We start from the raw sequence: 21,282 nt of genomic DNA on the forward strand, positions 1-21,282 counted from the left end.
ATGTAAAAAACGCCAAAAAGCCGTGAAAATTCGTGAAAATTTCTCGGTTCTTGACTTCACAGATCCATATTGAACTTTAAAACTCATTTTAGACTATGGGTTGCGCTGACAACCCTAGCTAAAACTTCATGCCATTTCTAAAAATGTAAAAAAAACGTCGTTCTAGCTCAACTGTGGTCCAAATAAGAGCCTCCGTGTGTAAGGATAGCTTGAAAGTTGGGCGAATTTGGATCCTGCGGTTACTCACGTTCCTAAGAAAATGTGGCCTCCCAGCAGCCCGATCTTAATTCAATGGACTTTTGGGCCTGGGGCTACTTTGAAGCATGCACCAATAGACGTGCTCATGTCACAAAGACATCCCTCATTGCCACTACCAAGGAGAACTACGCCAGCTTGGACAGGTACATTTTGACCTGGACCTGCTGGCGGTTGAGGAGGCGGGTAGAGGCGGTGATTAAGGCTGGCAGCGATTTTATTGAATAATCTAATAGTCATATACCTATTTTGCTTGCCAATTTTTAAAATTAAAAAAAATCTTTAAAATTGACGATTTTATGTTCATTTGTTTAGAAGTTAGAATTTGTTCGGTCTTATTTGCCCCACCCTGTATAATTGTACCAGTGGATGGCTTACAATCCTATTGTCACAAATGAAGTAAATATCATAAGTTTTAAAGTTAAATTATGATTTAAGTTTAAAGGATAATTAATGTACATTGCGGTGTCCCAGAAAACCCATTCTTTTTGACAAGCACACTATCTAAACTCAGCACCCTAATGAACTGACGATGATTGAACCCAAAAATGAAGATCTAGCTCCTTTAATTCGGCTTTATATAAATTTCGATTTTTTCTTACTTCCAACCTTATGAGGTCAAAATTGTATTGCATCAGAACTATGGCTTCTTGGTGATCCCAGAAAAGGTCTCGAGTAGAAAATCGTTTAAAAATATCTCGCTCCTAGTCTGAGAATATCTCAAAAATCACTTAAAATTAGGAAATTCTTTCCCCCCCCCCCCCCCTCAAATAAAACCCTTAAAAATGGTGGTTTTTCATCTCTAGCTAGTAGTGAGATTTTCTCTAAGACACTTTGGTTCCTGATTATGCTTCTCAAGACCTTCTGTTGGAGTACTATATGGCATAGTTCTGATGCAATAAAATCATTACCCCACAAGGGGGGAAGTAAAAAAGTAAAAAAAAATTAAATAAAACTGAATAAAATGTCTTAAAACATTTTTCAAGGTACCAGTGATATTTTAATGAGTTATGACATGGTTTACAATAGTGTGCTAAGAAAATTCTTTTTGGGACACCCAATGTACATATATAAATAATAAAATCAGCCATTAAAATTTTGGAGTTTCATTTATGAATAAACTATTAAACTTAGATTTTTGTTAATTTGTGAATAAGTTCAACTAACGATAAATGACAAGGTGTATTACCTCATGTACATGCCCCTAGAGGCCCTTCAGGGGCGTAGCCGCTAGTACTTCTTTAATTGGAGTCGTCTTTCCTTTAGATTTATTTTCTATTTGCTTCTACAATCTACATACATTGTGTAAACTCAATTTTCCTATATTAAGCAGTTGAATAATTTATCAAATATAATATTTTTTTTAAGCTGAGATTTCTACATTTAGGGTCAGTCCGTCCGTAACAGATAGCTTTAATGGTAAGTTAGGCATAACAGAATTATCCTATCGATTTCAAACTTGGCATGGCAATTCCTATAACAGTTTTGTACAATGGAGACAGCGTTACAACTCAATACGTACCAGAATGTTCAAATATCTGTTTAAAACATGATTTTGATTTTTTTATATGATAAAATCACTTGATTTCTTTAAATATGGATTTCTACGACCATTAGTTGTAATGTTATAAGCAAAGCACATGATTAAATCTTAAATGTAAGTTTGTCAATGTCAAGCATCCTGTATTTAAATAATTTTGGGAGGGATTTATTCGTAATATTTTTAAGATTTATAATGACATTAAATGCGTCATTACTTTTTTTGTATTTATTTTCGTTTTATGGATGCTATCATCCTTGTTAAAATAAATGTGTGCACATTATAAAATGGGGATCTTAATGTTTGTTTTGAGCAAACATTTGCAAAATTATGGTCGTTTTTTTGCATGTATTGGTAAATTGCAGACAAAAGTCATGTATATTTATTGCAATATCTAAAGGAAAATTGTTCATACAGCTGTACAGTCAATAATATTTTTTCCAGCCAGTTTAAGTTCTAAAAATCAAACTTGCCAATAAATATGTCCTAAGGGGTTCGTATTTGCCTGGTTTAACCACAACAATATTTCAAAATCAACGATATTTAAGAGAGAAAGTGGGGGGGGGGTCTTAAGTGTATATTTTCTTGTATAGGAAATTGACCGGAAACAAATTGTGAACAAATATGGTTTTTACTCATTCACACAAGTCACAAGTTAATAACTATACCAAAAGTCAGGTTTTAAAGCAATTACCTACCTACCTTTAATAGTCCTATAATTTTTCTTATGTATTCTTTACATGTAGCTAAAACCTAATAAATGTAATCTTGAGTAATACGATGTGTTCTGTCTGTCTACTTAAAATATTTGCAGCCCCCTCAAAATTTAAGCTATAGTGTTCCTTATCTACACATAATACGGAGTAGAACGTTATCTGTCTGTCCGTCAGAATCTTAAGATCTCGGTAACCACTGAATCATTACTCTTAGAGAATATAGATACTTGCCCTACGGTGGTTGTAAGCTATTTTGTCGGGGAACACCCCCACTTATTTACTTCCAGGGTCGTTAGTTACTTGACTTATTTTCTATGAATTAAATAAAACTGCTAAAAATAATATTTTGCCTGTTTTGTAAAAAGGCAAAGGTTTCAAGGTTAGTGCAAGCAAAATAATTAGTTTAGTTTAGCTGTATGGTAACAATGCATGTGTTATGAATACGTAAACGGAAGATTATAAAATATTATCTTGTTTAAGGGGGGGTGACACATTTGCGTAAACAGTGATTTTAGGCAGCTCATACCAATAACGAAATTAATTCGGAAGAAAATCACGAAACCTATACGTGTTTTTCAGCTGTCGTTGGGGGGCAACACATCGTAAAATTGACGACCTCTCCATTTGCCCCCAAATATTACTTTAGATTTATTTTGCTTGTTGGTTATACCTTATTCCTGGATTTTAGGCTTTATCTTTAGATTGTGAGTATAGGTGATCATTCTTATATGATGAATTATCCCAAGTTTTAAGATTTTTATGATAGGGCTCTAGGTTATCATAGATATGAAACAAAATATGCATCTTTTTTCTTCAATTAATTATGTAAATAACATTCATATATGTAGATGCATGTTTTGTTTTATAAGTTGACTTCTAATTCTTTTTTAAAAAGTTTCTAATTTTTACCTGTCCTGAGAACACCTGGAGGCTTGCAGCTCCTAAACCTGGAGGCCTGCAGCTCCTGTACCTGAAGAAACTAATAAAAAATTTTAAAACTTGGGAAAATTTATCATATAAAAATGATTTTATCCCTAATAACCTATTCTCCCAGTCCAAAGATAAAGATAAATGTTTAAAAACTTCCCCCCTCTTGATTGTTTGATATCAAAGCATTTGATAGGACATCGTTGTTGTTTTACAAGTATTTTAAATTAATATGTATATGTTTTATGCATTTTAACTGAAAGATTGAAATAATTTCGAATTTATCAATTTTGATGACACTGCTTTTTTATCTGTTAAATATCTACATTTAGGGGTAGAAGTTTTATCAGCAGCTATTTGAGTTAGACAGCTGAAATGTTTTAGTGGAGATTTCTCCATTTAATGGGTCTCTTCTATAATTCTTATTGTCCGTCTGTCTTTTAGTAATGCAATGGGAGACATATGATTTTTATATTATAAATGCGGTTTTATCATCTCCTATGGGAATTTTTTTTAATCCCTGTGGTGGAATTAAAATGGACCCCCTCTCCAAACCTACAATAAAAAAAGGTTGGGCATCCTTGCATGATGACTTTTTTATTTGAATTTTATTTTTGATTAATCATGTTCGTTCCTTCATATAACCAACCATATGTATTTATATGATATGATTCTGGATTTTGACATCATTGTTTTTATTAAAAGCCTTTATTGGCATAAATATATTTACAGATTCTGTTTTATCATGGAAATTGTAAGTAGAGTGAGGATTGTGCTGCAGCTCATCTCAATTGTACTGTTTGTGTACCAGAGTACATTAGCCCTGATCAAATATTGTAAATCTCCAACTGTTGAACAAGTATCACAGGAGGATTTTAACCTTGAAGAGCATAAGCCTAGGAATGTGAAAAATATTATCCAGAACTTTAAACTAGATACACTGTAATGTTTTGGTGTAAATATTCATTTTTTTCTGTAGTTTTTTTACATGTTTTTTTTTCATTGGCTGGAGGATTTATTTCAGATTTTTTATTTCAAATTAGAGAAAAATTACATATATTTTAAGTGCTAGGAAACTACATAATAAATTATGATTATGCCTAAGAAAATTGAAACTGAAACATTTGTATTAAGGCTTAGAAAACATATTATATTTAGCACAAAGATTAACAGAAAAACTTTTTAGGGTTATCAATAAATTTATTTTTAAAAATGTTAAGCCTAGATTTTAAATATGTAAAAGCCTGATAAGTTAGTTTATTTGGGCTCATTGAGTATTTTAGTTGAATAGTGAGTTTTATTTTTCCATTTCACAGATTGTTTGCATGTGATGGATCATCTCCTAAAGTAAATAGCCTTGGATATGATTGGGTGGGAAATTTCTTTACTGGAAAACTTCAAAACAAAAACATTACAACTTGGAATGGAGATCCTGCTCTGAATAAAAATTGGACACAGGCCAATATTGATCTTTTTGAGAGCAGGGATCAGATATCAATGAGTTTTTATGGTAAGGATGTGAAAACAAAAAGATTCAAATTTTTTGTGCCCTATATAGATTGTTTGGAAATAGAAGTGCATGATAAATTGATGTTTGTTGGAACTACATCAGCCTTAAACTTTTACATGTTAGATCCAGGAATGCAAATTAACTACAGGATCCACAAGGAAAGATTGTTGATTTATGATAGTTTTAATTATTAGGGCTCGGCAGTTGCAAGTTTGCGGCTGAGTGCTCCAGAATTTAAACTTAGCTGGCTAGGCTGAGGGTGTTTACGGCTTAGAGAGATGCCTGATTCTTCCTTCAAGTCACTAAGTATCCTTTACGCCTTAAGGTATAAAGCCATATGGCTGCTGGCACTAGTTTTTAGTCATATACCAAAAGAATAATATAATTTAATTGTCCAGTATGGCTTCAAAGCCGATTAATATCAGTATGTCTAGAACCGGCTCTAAGCCATAATGAAAAATCATGTATCGTATTTTATCCAGTCTTCTACGAATATAAAAATGTACCCAGTTTTGTTTGTCCGTGACTTGGACATCTCAGATGCTGTCTAAAATGGTGCAAAAAATGGGGACAAATTTCAAATTGATTTGACAGGGCTGTTTATTTACGTCACAAGTGAGGGGAAAGAAAAGGGAAGGAGGAAAGAAACCCCCTAGAAAAGAGATGGGGGTATGACGTCACACGCCAAAACAATTTGAAATTTGTCCCCATTTTTTGCACCATTTTAGACAGCATCACATCTCATGCCGGACATAACTGGTTTTAATCTTATCAGCAGAAAGCTCTTTACAATAGAATGCGATAAATAACTATTCTTATATTTAATACAACAACCTTGTTCAAAATCAGATGTCAATGATTGGAGATAACCCAAGCATACCCGTTGGCAATAACTTTTCTGTTAGTTCATTCTATACAATTAGAATAACAAAGGCAATACAGAGATCTGACAAAGATGGTTGTACGGACTACTCGGAAACACATGGCTATGGAGATTGTATTCAAAGACAATTGGAGAAGAATTTTCTATACTACCTTGGTTGTTATCCACCTTGGTTTCGAACAGCTGAAGATAGGGATCTAGAAGGTCCTATTTGTACCAGTCCTTTTAATGCAACTAAAGAGGGTGAATCCTATCTACGTTCTCTGATTTTGAAAAGTATGTTTAGGAGTTTTATTGACTATGAACATGACCATTGTAAACCTCCTTGCTCCCAGTTTCTTTATGATGTAAGGCTTAGTGGAGAATCTAGAAGAGAAGAATCTGTGAATTGGATTGGATTTAGATATCCAAAGATAATTACAGTAAAGGTGAAAAATTAATAATTATTTTAAGCTTTGTTTCTAAATCTTATATTTTATCCAGTCTGGACTTTTATCTTTTTAGCCTCTAAGGAAAGGTGGTGGAAGTTAGAAAAATGTCATAAAACCACCCTAAGTCATTAATAAAGCTTCCCTAAAAAGTACAATAAGTTAGGACCAGTATTATCAGAGATCTCTAGCTTCAGACTCTTAACTTTTTAGATGATTTTTAAAAGCTTTATATCCCTTTTACAAAAAAAGTAATCCTGTCTTGAATATACTAAGCAAGACTTTTTTTTGTCAGGAAGAGGTGAGTAGCTATGACAAGTTTAGCCTGATTGTTGAGATTGGTAGCTCACTCGGACTTTGGCTTGGACTCTGTGTCATTGCACTCTTTGATCTTGGTGTTGATATTTTCGCCAAAATAAAGAAACATTAAGTATTTTGTTGTATCCTAAACCCGTGGTCCTCATTTTTGCCTAAATAATTTTAAAACTTTTAGCATTTACCAGAAAAAAAAAACTTTTTATTTTAAAACTCATTTAAATAAATAATACAATTTTGTAATAAATGTGCATTTTTGAAATTAGTAGAAAGTTTTGTTTTTTCATTTGGTTGCTTTGTTTTCTTCTTCGGGCTGAATTTGAGTTATCTGAAAAAAAATGTTTTTTTGAATAATCATTTAATATTTTTCATGTTGAATTCTTATTTAATAACCTATATATTCTTCTCGGCTTTAGAAAAATATAGATTTAAAGTTAATCTATAGGTATGAACTACTAAAAACTATAAAAAAAAGTATTTTTTATGATTGTTTTAGGTAAGGTTAAGTATGGGTTAAATGAGCCTTGTAAGGATAGAAACTTCTACATAGGGCTGATATCACCTAACAATCAATTAAAAACTTTAATTTCTTACAAGAAAGTAAAAACAATTATACAGTCGAGAGAAAAACATTTGTATTAGGAGACAGCGTAAAGTGGCACTAAAAAATGACGTCATGCAGTCAATTACAGTGTATACTGGTCTCTCATTGGTCAACTTTATTGTATGACGTCATTTTTTTGGTGGCACTTTACGCTGTCTGTTGTATTAGGTAACTTTAGTCTGATAAGTTTTTCTATTATTTGTAATACCACAACACCATACTTTCATTGATCAAATTTCAAACTTTGAAATTGTGTATCCCGGCTTAACTTTACCTCAGTTTCTTCATTGTCGATTATTTGTTGATACTTCCTTATTTTTCTGTCTGCAAGTGCACTAAAACAGATAATTGGCCAAATAAAAGTATGAGGCAGCATTTTTTTTCTTTGAAATTTTGTATATAAAACTCTCATGCTTATAGTCAAATAGGCCTAGTAAAAGTATCACACAAGTTTGATAGAGTGGTCAGACATATTTCCAATGAAGATCAAATTAATAAATTAATTAAAAGATTTTTTTGACATCGAAATTTCCGTAAGCAATCAGACAAAAGCTTTATTGTAATTTTCTATGTTATGTTTTTCACATTCATGATCTATGATTAATTTTAAAAGGTTTGAATAAAAATTTATTGAAAAATTGTAAAGGTACATTTTACTTATTCTTTAAATTTTAAAGTAAATGATTTTTTACATGATTTGTTTACCTACAAAGATCTGTAACATGGAAAATAGAAAACCCCATCAGTAGTCCAACATAACCTGACAAAGATATTACTTTCTTAATAAAACTAGTGGCTAAGCTTTGTTCTAGGGGTATTTGATGGGACGGTGTGAATTTTCCTAGGTTGTTTCTACTAAGAAAATGAGAAAATATCCTCCCCCAAAATAAAAAGAAAATAAAAGTATAGAAAAAGAAAACTTTAAAAGATTGATTTTAATAGAACAGGTTTACCAGGAAATTACCTCCAATTTCAGCAAACAAGGATAATGGTGTATAGAGTAGTTCTTCCTCATTTACAGCAGTCCGAGATTGGAAATACAAATACAACTAAAAAAAAGGGGGGGGGGGGGGGGGCTTTTTAATGCAACCATCTCGTAATCAATGTATAAATGGCACTTAGAATTCGAATTTCGATATAAAATTTTGCATGAGTAATCCTTGGTAGGTCTATTTTCCCTAAATCGAACAAAAAGTTGGAAAAGTAACGGCTAACGACTGGCAGCTCAGCCGCTTAGTAATTTTTTGGCTTTTTTGTATGGAAATAAATCACGAAACCTCTCTTCACATAATGCTCTTTTCCGATCCAAAAAGTTTTTTAACGATTCTAGCCGGTAGTTGCTGGTACTAGAAATCTAAAAAAATATTATTTTTGTATCATTTCACATGAATTAAAGCAAAAATATGTTTTAAAATGTTGATTTCTACGTAATTTTTGACAGATTTGCCCTAAAAATAGCCAAAAAACGGCTAAACGGCTGAGCCGTTAGCTGTTATTTTTTCAACTTTTTGTTCGATTTAGGGAAAATAGACCTACCAAGGATTACTCATGCAAAATTTCAGATCGAAATTCAAATTCTAAGTGCCATTTTTACATTGATTACGAGATGGTTGCATTAAACCCCCCCCCCCCCTTAAGTTACTAAAATTTAAAAATATCATTCGACTTCCTTATTACCTATGAATGTAAAGATATTTAAAACTTGCAGTTTGAATTAAGAATAGCATTTGATATCAGTTTAATTTCATTTTTCGGGACGCGACAGTAGCTTCTACAATCTTTTTCCTATGCAAACTGCAGCAGCAATATCCTTATTTAAAAGCAACAGGATGTCTATCTGTTTCTGTTTACCTTAAGATCTCGCTAACCAAAGGAACGTTGTTAAACTTTAAAGAGTTGCTACGCATTGTAAATCGTACCTAACTAATACAGAAATCATGGCAGGTTTGAAATCGATAGGTCTATCCTAACATGCCTATTTTATCGCTAAGATCTATCCATTATAGATGGACCGACCCTGATTATAAAAAAGCCTCGATTTTTAGAACATAGAAAATTTTCTTTCTTTCTTGGCCTTACCATGGATTCGTTTGTTGCAATATCTATTTTGTTTTGACCGCCAACATTTATAATCAAGAAATCACATGGATTTGGACAATCTCCCATCTAAATTAGATAATTATCTAGATTAAATTAAACAAGCCCAGAATCCCCCCCCCCTTTAAAAAAATATAAATTGAAAATAAGAGGAAGTAGGTTTTATTTGTTTATTACTTAGATTACATTATATTTGTTAGTGGATAACCTCGCAGGCAGGTGTCCGCAGGGATTAGTCAAAGGAAAAAAAACTATCCACAACCTCAATTTTCAAGGAGATAAGGAGGGGTGAAGGGGTTCAATGGTTTAAGGCACATTGGGGGAAAGCACCGATTAAATTTCACTAACCTTAATTTTCTACATAATTATTTAAAAGTTAAAATTACCTTGTAAAATTGATTTAATAATCAAATTAGTTTTGAATTATTTTATTAACGTAGGTTCAAATTCTTACATAAATACATTTTTTGAAAGGTTTTTGAATATTTTGGGCTTGAGTAACACCACCCCCCCCCCCCCTCTTCCCGAAAAATAATATAAATTATAAATACATTTATTTTGAAGACTAAGCTTTCAAAATATTAAAATGTGATCACCTGATTTGTTACTCTGCTGTAATGAATATCATACGCTATATCTCTGTCCGACTCATTTCTGTATTAAAAATTTTATTTTGAAAAAATTTGTGCTTTCCTTATATTAAATTCTTGACCTTAGACCCCCCCCCCCCCCCCCACTCTCTCATAATATCTGCAGTGGGCATGTGGAGGGAGGAAATTGAATAATTTTTGGGATTTAAAAAAAAACTAAAGTCCATTGGACTAGTAGCAAAAGTTTGACAACTACGTTTTATTATTTGTTGGTTTTAAACCAGCAGTGCTCACACTTTTCTACAAATAATTTAAATGTACAGAAGTAGTTTATTGTGCTTTGTTCTATCCCCAAAGATTACAAGATAACCCTATTCTGTGCTTATCCCTTAAGATCCCTGATAAAAGTCTAATTATATATTCCAATATCTGCCCCAATGTTCAGATGTTCTTCCTTACTTTATATTAACACTAGCGGCTTCGCCCCTAGCCTCTAGAGGCTTCGTCCCAAGAGGTTTAATGAAACCAATTTTTCGTATTTTAGATTTAAAAGAAAAATAAAAAAAAATTTGGGGGGGGGGGAGCAATTTTAGTATTAAAAAGAAAAAAAAATTATTTGGAGGGGGAGTATTTTTCATTTTTTGGGGGGGTTTGGGGTGTCCCACCCCCCAAGAAAATAGCATAAAACCACCACAGGACCAGTAGGTATATACCCTGAAGAGTAGAATCCAATCGGTTCAGTGTTTACAGAGATCTTAAGCTTCAGACGGACGGACGGACAGACATCATTCTACTTTGTATTATAGATGTTAAATTTTACCTACAAATATTATCATTATTAGGAAGGTAAGGTACTGTACATTTTGTCGTTGTCTCTCTTTTCATATGCTACAAGATATATTTTATTTAAAATTGCTTATGGGAACATAGTTCAATAAACAAAAATAATAACATCCATAAGAGCACAAAAATCATTGATGGACAAACAAAAATATTGAAATACATATAATATGTAATGTGATATAAATAGTGTCATAAAAAAGGAAAGAAAATATGATTATAAATAAACCATTGACGTCCAAGCTTTTTGTTTTGATGGGGTAAAATGAGGGGTTTCAAAGGTTTAAGGAGGGCAATCTATTTTTTTTTAAATTTTGAGGAGTTTTAATTTTTTTGTGTGTTGGGGGGGGGGGGGGGTAACTAAACACCCTCTTTACCACCACCCTTTGATGTGTATAAAATAAACAGAAAATCACGAAACCTTCATAATCTTTATATATATTGCTTATGAAGAATCTCCAATGGAACTAATACTCGATGATATGGCCGTATCCTAAATAAGAGCTGAGAAAAATATTTCTGACATAGTAATGCTTAACAATGAATTACCTCGTACAATTTTTGATACATACAATCATTGTAACTTTTTCCTCGATTACATTTGAAGCCCTAAAAATTAAATCATAAAACAGATTGGGTGGAGTATAAGGTGGGCAGATAAGTACTGTTTATAATATTTTTGTTTTGTTTTTATTAAATCTTATTTATTTGTGGGTTTGACTAAAAAGGCACATTTAGTTGTAAAATGTCATATCAAGGTTTGAAGAATATTGTTTGCATAAGTACTAACAAAACAACAAAAATAATTTGAAAATTATTAGGTTTGAAAAAAACTATTTTGAAATTGATTTTTTAAAGAATGAATAAATCACTTTTTTGCCTCTTTAAAAGGTCGGTGAAATAGGTTTTATTTTTATTTTCTTCAAAGCTAGCTTGTTTCATTTTTTTCACAGTGATGTCTAGACTTTAGTGAGCTTTTCAATTAGCAATGCCGATTATACACACCTTTTAGTTGCATGACTATGGAATGGAGGGTTAAAAATCATTAGGGTTTGTTAAAATCTAAGTTATTGTCTGGCGAAAAAAATGTTGTTTTATTTGCATCATTAACAACAAATAATAAAGATTAATGATTATAAATGTTTAAAATAACAGATTGATTTTAATTTTAATATGGAATACGCTAAAATTTATTCAAGAAAATACTGATATTTGAATGGATGTAGAATACACATGGATATAAGGACAGGAACAAAATTGTCTAAATTTGGCTTGCTAACATGGAACTCGTTTGTTGGTCAGTTAAGGAGAGAATCGTTCTTTTAGCCTGCTGTAAGTTTCACTTATAATAGAACATAAATCTGGTGTAAGATCCAAGTAATTATAATATATCCATTGTCATTTGCAAATATTTAGTTTGACATTTTAAACTGTTTTTCTTGATAATGTTTCACACTAAAAAATATGTTTTATTTACCTTCTGTATGGTCTTTATATTTTCATCTAACATCTTTGCATACAACCAAGTTACCTTAGTATAGAACAAGGATGACAACATACAAAAGAAGCAAAGCTTTAGAATTATGGATGGACATCCGGAAAAAAATAAAATATTTATAAAGCAGTGTCATAAAAAATTAACATGAAACTTAATAAAATAAATAACGTGAGAATCTAGGAATCGATTTAGCACCCCATCCATAACGTAAATCTTAATGAAACTTGGTGGAAAAAATGTAAAATGTGAACTTAAATTCAGACGTCTATCTTGAATAGGAGTCGAGAAAATCACGAAAACTTGAAAATCCAGAAATCGATCTAGCACACCGATTAATAGACAAATCTTAATGAAACTTAGTTGAAAAATTTAGAGTGTAAATTTATTCTATCCATAAAAATTTCAGCCGTCTATTTTGAATAGGAGTCGAGAAAATTACAAAAATTAAAAAATCTAGGAATCGATCTAGCATCTTAATTAATAGACAAATCTTAATGAAACTTAGAGTATTAAAAATGTAGAATATGAACGATGCAAAGCAAACAAAGACAATAAGACAAACTGTATAGAATCAGAGCTTTTGATATTGAAGAATATTTTTTAGTAATCTAATAAAAAGTCAATTATAAAATGCCTTGATAGGCTAAGGACATACACACATGCCTTATCCATAATTGAGCCTTGCTTTTAACGTAATAATCCTAATTAACCTGCATTTCTTTGCGTTCATTTAGAAATATCTTGTAACCCATCCTGTAAATGTTAAGCTAAAGTATTTAATAGCAATACACAGTTATTATTCAAGACTAGATAGTCAGAAGGTAATCCCATCAGCACTTTTTACATAATAGGACGGCAATTGAAGGACGAATATGTGGATATTAGGACAAGGGGAAATTTAGTTGCTATTTCTTCTGTCATTTATTTGCCAGTTAGTTTATCCAGTAGGAAACAGGAGGATCGGGGAGAAAATTATTTTAGCCAACTACAGGTTTCACTTTTTTAGAAAACATGAAAATCTTGTGTAAGATCCAAGTAATAATAAATCCATTAGGAAGGCAAATAATAAAAATCAGGGGCGTCCAAGCTTTTTATTTTGGGGGGGGGGTAAAATGGCGCGCGAAGCGCGCCGCAAATTTTTTTTACCCCCCCCCAAAATTTTTACCCCGGGGGTAAAATTTGCTTGGGGGGGTAATTACCCCCCTGAAATCTGTTGGCAGGGGTAAAATTTGTTTACCCCCCCTTCAAAATTTACCCCCGGGGTAAAATTTTTGGGAGGGGTAATTTAAATTTTATCAAAAATTTAGTATTAAAAATTCGTGCGAAGCGCGCAAAAATTTTTTTTGTTAGAGATTTTCTATTTTTTGGGGGGAGGTATTTACCCCCCCAAAATTATTTTGGGGGGGGTAAATACCCCCTCCTAAATTCGTTTTGGGGGGATAATCGCCCCATTACCCCCCCCTTGGACGTCTATGATAAAAATACTTTCTTCATTTGAAGGAAAAATCGTATAGTTTATTATACCTGCCAGATAGATCCAACCATTGACCAGGATGATTTAGGTATACTTTTATGTCTTGTAATCTACCACATATTTAAACAGATAAATTATTTATTAAACTTACAAAAGTAACACTAGAGGGAGAAAGGGTTAAATAACTATATTTTCATTTTTCCTATCGCAATGACCTTGTGCCGACTCTCAATTGGGTCATTAAAAATCAACCAATGGTAACGGGAATAACAACACATTCAAGTAACAGAAAAAATTTGCTAGCAGACGAAAAAGGTCATTGATAAAGGAGGGAGGTAGTTATCTGTATATACATCTTTTCTATATATCTGCTCTTATAAATATAAACTGATCTTGATCTCAAATATGTTTAAAAGAATTTATATCTTAATCTAATACATATATCTAAAAGAAAAAACTATTTTATATTTATACTTACCCAACAAGTTTTATGTAGTATACACCAAGACTGCGAAGTTGTTGTGAGGGGAAGAATGTATGGCATCTTAAAATAAACTCTTCAAAAGTACAAGTGCATTTGTACCTATTATCTTTATGTAAAAAAGAATTCTTTATTTATCGTATTCTATTATAGACAGCTTTATTTTAATTTGTGGAAAGTTGTTTGAAATACGATGCTATATATGAATTTTCAGTATGACTGAAAACCAGTTCCAATCCAGCGGATATTGCATAAGGCATACTGAAAAGTTTATTGAATAAAAAGGTTGTTTTTTTTCTATACCGTTTGCTGTAAGTGTATTCATGTAGCAATACTCTTAAAATAATGTTTTAGATGAACAAAATTAATTTACCTTCCAAAGCTTCTATGATATTGTATTGACCAATCAGCAACCTCGTTATTAATGCCTTAAATATATGGAGAAAAAAAAATTCGGGAATAGTTCCTTTCGTAACATCGCCCCATAAGGGGCGATTCGTCGTATTTTTAAAATGGCTTTTTATAGGTTATTTTAGGTTAGGTTGGGTTAGATTATATTGGGTTAGGTGATTGCCCCACAGGGTTAGGTAATTGGCCCCGCAGGAGAAATAGGAGAAAAGCTACTGTGAAAAATACGAAGAATCGCCCCATAAGGAGCGATGTTACGAAAGAGACTATACCCAAAATTTCCAATCGAAGTTGAATTTGTGGTGAACCTGCGGTATTAGCGTAAATGATAGCGTGCCTGCTTGCTTTCAGGAAGGTGTCGGGTTCCAATCTGTTCCTCACCACATCATACCAGAGACGTCAAAATGGTTCCTACTGCTGCTATGTCTAGCAGGTGACACTAATAGTGAGATTAGAGGGAGTGCCTTGGCAAATATACATACAGGAGCATCTCATTACCATGCACGGTTTGGCAAAGCCAAGGTCGTGCAATAAAAGTGTTTGTTGTCTGTTAGAATGTTACTTAACCTAATATCCTACCCAGTGGGCGTTATAGTATCGCATCCTATTACATGCATAAGATTATAAGATGCTTCTCTAGATTATCACTTGAAATCAAAAGAAAATCCTACCCCAAAGAGGTAATTAATAAATTTTGAAAAAGGACTAAGTCCATACAAGTTTTAAGTAGATAAAGTTTTTACAATTCCACCTGAGGATCAGTCTGATTATGAAGGAAATACTATTAAAGTACCTGTTTTTGCATAAAATCCATATTCGCCGTCAGTATTACCTCTGAAGCAGAACATTAATTTGTAAGTTTAAACAAAATTGTACAATTGCTTATAAATACAGGATAAATTAAAAGGACATACTTTATTTTCCAAGATTTGATTTTAGAGATGCCTTACTTATAATAATGTACCTTATTGTCCTAGGAATCATTATTCCAAAAAATCAGATGAATAGGATAACAGTATCATACAAAAAAAAAGTAATGAAAATCAGCATGTTTTAATTTGGATGTACGGACTTTAGTAACGAAAATAGAGTTGTTATAGGAATCGCCATGCCAAATTTGAAATCAATAGGACATTTTTAACATCTCTAAATAAACTAAAAGAGCTAACCGTTGCGGACCGACCCTAATTATGTATAGAAAAGCATCGCTTTTATAAACCTGATAGTTCGGATGTATAATGACTTTATTAGGTCTTCAGCAGAAAATGTTATCATTTTAAACAAATCCTGAAATAATTAAAATTACAAATTAAATCTAAATTGTTAATTAAAAATGATTGCAATTACAAAAAGTAAGCTTGATTAAACTCTTTCATGATAAATACTCATTAAACGTTATATATTTTAGTTAATTGGGTTATTAATATTATTTTGAAATAAATTATAAATGGATCTAAAACTATAAATGGGTCTAAAACATGGAACTCAATTTCCAGTATTGCTTTGAAACCTTTAATATCCGCTGGATTAGAACAGGTCATACTGAAAAATCATGTATAGCATGGTATAATAGATAATATTCTACGAATAAATGAATAAGAATGAAAAAATTAATACCTTAACCCCTCGGGACTATCAAAACTTTTCTTTTAAAATCCGCGAAAAGCTGTAGTGCCTATTATACTGTGGTAATACGGCAGCAGACGGACGGGCATTTTACAGAGTTGCTACGCAGTGGCTTATCAAGTCAAGCCTTCTGCACTAATCCTATTATATCACCATTCACCTCATGACCGCAGATGACCCCATCGGCAGCGGTCAGATTGGACTGGCTAAATAGGGGAGGGGCACGGACACTTAGCAACCCCGCGCCCCTCAGGCAACTATTCAACCGGGAGATGGTGCCTTCCCCTTTACTGCAGCTTACCCCACAGATGTCTACCGCCGCGGGCTACGCCCTTGTCTCCCACACCCCCTTCAAACCTAACTCATTGTTATAATCTATTTTGTATATATATAGTAACCACCCATTGTAAATGTATTCAGTTTAAATATAATTTCTGTATGAGTAAATCCTGCTAGTTTGTTTTGGTAGAATACTTCAAGGCTAGGGGCTCGTTGGATTCGAACTCGCAACCGGTGAGCTGAAACGCTTCGGCTTACCACAATACGATGCTATAAATAACGTTTTCCAAAATTTGACTTTGATTTTTATCAAACACCCAAGATTAGTGTAGCACAGAAAACAACCAATTATTTATTTGTTCAAAATTACAATGAATAGGAGCATGTTTTATAGAGCTACTCTATGATTTACTTTGTCCGTCCGTACCACTATGGGGGAAATGTGATTTTCTTAGCTGTTATTAAAGATAGACAGTTGAAGATCTATTGAAATCAAATCCTATGACATATTCTATTATATCCATTGTTTTTTCCATCTGTCTGTCTGTTTGTCATGCTTTAAAATATGTAAATGTTATTCTGTCAAGGTTTCGTGATTTACTTGTTTTACATATTCTTACTTTGTTATGAGAACTGAACATCTGCTCTATAACTTACTTTGTCTATTGCATGATTTGTTGTGCTTTGCTACTTATGGATGTTGTCATCCTTGTTTAATTTATGAAATATTTTTACCTGGGATGATAATGTTTTATCTGTTCCTTGCCAGGTATGATTCTTTATACCTGGAATTATTCAAATTAGAACATTTTGTAAAAAAAAGGTATAACTTTATTTATGTATATAAGATATTTTGTAATTGATAAAAATTTGTTTATCTTAAGATCAGATGTTTTTATTCGTGTTTCTATGCCACTGGTCCCGCCTAGCGGCTCTTTTAAACATTTTTTTTGTTTTTTTAAGGCCAATTTCTCTTACAATGGTGGTGGTATTATTCCCCAAAATAATTATAAATCTTCCCAGGAAATATAAGAAGCTACTTTGTTCAGCGGTTAGCGAGATCCTTTGACACAAACAGTCAGACACATACACACAGATTTTGTTACTATTATATAAGGATAATATCTGACTTACTATTATAATGCCCACTGCTTTTAAAGCCATTGTTGCTAAGAACATCCTCTTTGTAACTATCACCCTCGGGACACACAGTTATCTCAGGAAACTCAGCCTACATTTTTTTAAATGTCTTTAACTTCGATCAACGGTGCTTTCCCACAAAGTGCCAATCGAGCACTGAATAAAGATGCTGTGAGTATTGGTGCAAAAAATATGACGTAACAAAAAAAATTAGCCAATGAGAGTCCACTTTAAATTTTACCATTGGTCAATAACGGCCTCTCATTGGCTAATTTTTTTTGTTACGTCATATTTTTTGCACCAATACTCACAGCATCCTGAATAAATTAAAGCTAAAAAATAAAGCACACTATTGAGTATACCAAAAGGTAAATTTGTTTTGAGAAATAGCGTGTAAAACAACTAAAGGCACACAGAAAAATGGTTAAAAATATGTAAGTAAAAATAAAACTTACATCTTTTTGATCAGTTATCCAACTAGAAATGAAAGTAGGCTCAGAAAAATACTAAAAAAATTTCATATATTAACTATGAGCATTTTCAGACAACCTAAATTTGAACAAACTACCCTTTACTTACTTTAAACCAAAATATTCAATGTGAAGCAACTTACCTTAGATATACATAGAGCTACTTGTACTATGAGTATGATTGCCAGTACTAAATTTAAAAAAAAAACGATAATATTTAACCTTTATTTAGATAGATTATTTTTATTAATCGTGGGGGGGGGGGGATAAATTAGAAACAACATGAGTGTAGTTATTTTATCGACAATGGGGTGTAGGGGCGTGAGCCATAGGGTGCTTTCATGTAAATTTATGAAAAAAATGTCGGTTTGTGGAATGTTCACAAAAAATGTCATACATATTATGATTATCATATAATATACTTAAATATAGTAATTTATATAGACAAAATTACAGCTGAGAGCAAAAAAATAAGTTACATATCAAAACTTTTTGAAATGGATTGGTAAATTGTCACTTGAAGTAAGAATTTTTTTGAATTTTCTACATGACACTCCCCTAACTCTGCCAGGGGAAAAGAACTCATCCACCCCTTCTGCACGCCTCTGCTTATATTCACTGCACAGAAACCTAGCAGATCTTTGAGTAAAAAAATCATCAAGGCAGCGCTCCTAACATCTTTTCCATAAAGGGTTGTAAAAAAGACATAAATCATCTCTGGGACCTATGTGAAGGTTTCCTTAAAATAATGAACCAAATCTAATCAATGGTATGCAAGATCTTAAATGACAACAAAAAACCTTGCTAACGTATTTTGCATACTGAGATTCACCTAGCAACTCCATCGTTGCAATCTGTTCAAAGAAGATATCAAAGGTTTAGAAAAACAGCATAAATTATCCAAAGGCTAAAAAATAACAAAACCCATTCCGGGTCCTATATGAAGCATTTCCCAAACAGATAAGACAATTATATCAGAGACAACAAAAAAAACTCTACTTCTTAAATTCATAAAAATTTTGTGAGCGCTGCATCTTTAAATATAAATCTTACCAAGAAAAAAGACAGAATACTGGGTCTTCTTAAAAATCTCAAGAGCTTTTATCCTGTATTTGATTGAATTTTTACTGAAATTATAAAGTAAAATAAAAGTACCTAAATATAAAGACAAAAAAAATTACGTTCTATTCCATCACTAAAGTAACACTTTTTAAAGAACTTGAAAAGGTTCTCTTCGAGGACGTCCTAGCTTTTTAATTTTTTAGATGATTTGGCCTATTTGTATCTTTTCTCAAACTTCATCTATGTTTCTCGAAAAGGTTTATAAGCTTTGTGTGATGGCTATATTTTATAGCTTATGCACGCTTTTCCAGTATGGCTTTGAAACCGATAAATATCCGATGGATTAGAACCGGTTCTCAACCATACTGAAAACTCATGTATAGCATCAAATTACAGAAATTATCTAACTATTCTAATTAAGCAACAAATTCTTTTTAATAGCATCACAACAAATACACTAACTATCATTTTTAGACAGGGCTCGGCAGCTGCGTGTAAACCTGGGTGAAATCGTCATATCATAACTTTAAAATTGGGTGTCTAAACCTTTTCCTAAACATACAATCCTTCTTTTTATGATTTTATTTGTTGCACACAAGCGGGTTTAAATTTGAATTTTGTTCGCGGCTGCCGAGCCCTACTTTTAAAGATGCTAAAAATTACAGAAAGTATAAAACTACCTTTGATGGGTGGCTTGAACCCCTTCAACATCAAATATTCTACTTTGGTTCATCTCTTGTGCTGAACTTCTTCGCATTTTAACTTTAATCTTTATTAAAATTTTGTTTCCATTAAAATCATTTAAAGACCAAAGGACAATTAAAGACTAAACTTGTACAAAGAACTCAAATCAGTAATTATAACTAAGGACAAATAAAATTAATTTCTAGTAAAGCAAATAGTAAAAATCTAGAAAATTTATAGAAATCAAAAAGCTATAATTAGTTTTTACAGTATGGCTTCGAAACCGATTGATATCCGGTGGATTAGAACCGGTTCTCAGTTACACAGAAAACATGTATAGCATCGTATTACAGACAATTTTCCTTAAATATTAACATGAATAAAAAAAATCAATACAAGTTTTGTTAGCCATGGCCTTTGGCCTCTCGGTGAAAGCAAAACAGGTTTTAATCTTATAATTATTAATTTAATATCCGCGGAAAGCTGTTTATAATACGATGCGATAAATAACTATTAACGTCATCATTTAACCCTGCTTTGCACAATTACTCATACAAATACTCATTAAAAACACACAAAAAACAAGGATGACAACATCCACAAATGTCAAAGCCCAAATTGTGTTAAGATTGTGTCAAAAATGATCCACATGACGTAATAAAATGAGGGAGATGAGATAAGTGGGAAAGAAAACCCCCAAAAAAGAGATGGATAATCCCTCATTTTTATTACGTCACATAGATCATTTTAGACACAATTGGAGCTTTGTCTTCACAAATACAAAGCTCTGAAGAACCGATAGCACAAACAAACATTAACACATATTGAGTGCCACAACTTAAATTAGAATAACAGTAATTTGTAAGTCCAAAAAAAATGTACATAAATTTGTTGCAAAACCATGCTTAAATACTGGATAATTCTAATAGTGATTACAAAGTTGCTCCCCTTTCTAAATCGTACCTAACTATTACAGGAATCAAAATGCCAAATTTGAAATCGATAGGAAAATATTGAAACTAGCCTTAAAAACAAAAAAAAAGAATATCTAAGGTTGCCATAGACTTCTAAAAAATCTGGTATAACATTTATTAAGAGAAATTTATTTTTTGCATCTTTTTATTTATAGTGTATTTTTAGATGTTTGTCTTTTTCATATCGTTGAACAGTACATAAAACTCAATAGTATATGCGTGACAGGTATAAACAACAAGCAAAAAAATCTAAAATAATATTGGGGGGGGGGGGGCTTATGGAGAGGTCGTTAATTTTACTATTTGTTGCATCCCAACCACAGCTGAAAATACGCATAGGTTCTGAATTAATTTCGTTGTTGGTATAAGCGTAATGATATTATTCTATTTACACAATTGACGGGAACATGATAAATGATATAATTTTGTCCTCAGTATACCAAGCTGTATTTTCAAACTGAGTTAAATATCAATGTAAATC

At 32.2% G+C, this 21,282-nt stretch overlaps 4 protein-coding genes across 5 annotated transcripts in view; 2 read left to right on the forward strand and 2 right to left on the reverse strand.

The window, feature by feature from the left end:
• The window catches only part of SsRbeta (signal sequence receptor beta), a 417,378-nt gene that overhangs the window by 355,154 nt on the left and 40,942 nt on the right, over positions 1-21,282 (forward strand). The gene's annotated exons all lie outside the window — the stretch shown is intronic.
• On the forward strand, positions 5,385-7,859 carry LOC145334893 (uncharacterized). Its single transcript, XM_080180514.1, has 2 exons — positions 5,385-6,259; positions 6,555-7,859. The coding sequence occupies exons 1-2, from the start codon at positions 5,798-5,800 to the stop codon at positions 6,687-6,689; spliced, it is 597 nt and encodes a 198-aa protein (XP_080036640.1). The 5' UTR covers positions 5,385-5,797; the 3' UTR covers positions 6,690-7,859.
• On the reverse strand, positions 6,767-15,429 carry LOC145334867 (uncharacterized). Its single transcript, XM_080180476.1, has 14 exons — positions 15,360-15,429; positions 14,532-14,586; positions 14,156-14,221; positions 13,728-13,787; positions 12,914-12,956; positions 12,183-12,236; positions 11,255-11,314; positions 10,686-10,753; positions 9,872-9,929; positions 9,258-9,344; positions 8,143-8,227; positions 7,884-7,938; positions 7,453-7,513; positions 6,767-6,902 (listed from the first exon to the last, which is right to left on the reverse strand). Exons 1-14 carry the CDS (start codon positions 15,412-15,414, stop codon positions 6,858-6,860), a joined length of 852 nt encoding a protein of 283 aa, XP_080036602.1. The 5' UTR covers positions 15,415-15,429; the 3' UTR covers positions 6,767-6,857.
• Positions 15,755-19,937, reverse strand: LOC145334901 (uncharacterized). The gene is made up of 7 exons (XM_080180527.1): positions 19,824-19,937; positions 19,135-19,208; positions 18,225-18,271; positions 18,067-18,117; positions 17,606-17,702; positions 17,207-17,256; positions 15,755-15,853 (listed from the first exon to the last, which is right to left on the reverse strand). Exons 1-7 carry the CDS (start codon positions 19,898-19,900, stop codon positions 15,755-15,757), a joined length of 495 nt encoding a protein of 164 aa, XP_080036653.1. The 5' UTR covers positions 19,901-19,937.

Source organism: Acartia tonsa, chromosome 2 (genome assembly GCF_053477335.1).
Source record: "Acartia tonsa isolate MP-2025a chromosome 2, ASM5347733v1, whole genome shotgun sequence".
Lineage (NCBI taxonomy): Eukaryota > Metazoa > Arthropoda > Copepoda > Calanoida > Acartiidae > Acartia > Acartia tonsa.

Bases quoted from the DNA above. Each gene is read 5' to 3' on its own strand.
- LOC145334893 (XM_080180514.1), top strand. From the start codon at position 5,798: ATGTCAATGATTGGAGATAACCCAAGCATACCCGTTGGCAATAACTTT. The intron at 6,260-6,554 runs GTGAAAAATTAA...TTTTTTTGTCAG, and splicing joins CAAAGATAATTACAGTAAAG to GAAGAGGTGAGTAGCTATGA.
- LOC145334867 (XM_080180476.1), bottom strand. From the start codon at position 15,414: ATGTTCTGCTTCAGAGGTAATACTGACGGCGAATATGGATTTTATGCA. The intron at 12,237-12,913 runs GTTAATTAGGAT...TTCTATACTAAG, and splicing joins ATGAACGCAAAGAAATGCAG to GTAACTTGGTTGTATGCAAA. The intron at 8,228-9,257 runs GTAAGGCCAAGA...CCTTTTTTTTAG, and splicing joins TTGCAACAAACGAATCCATG to TTGTATTTGTATTTCCAATC.
- LOC145334901 (XM_080180527.1), bottom strand. From the start codon at position 19,900: ATGCGAAGAAGTTCAGCACAAGAGATGAACCAAAGTAGAATATTTGAT. The intron at 19,209-19,823 runs GTAGTTTTATAC...TTATAATTTCAG, and splicing joins GTTCAAGCCACCCATCAAAG to TAAAAATTCAATCAAATACA. The intron at 18,272-19,134 runs GTAAGATTTATA...TTTTAAATTTAG, and splicing joins GTATTCTGTCTTTTTTCTTG to TACTGGCAATCATACTCATA.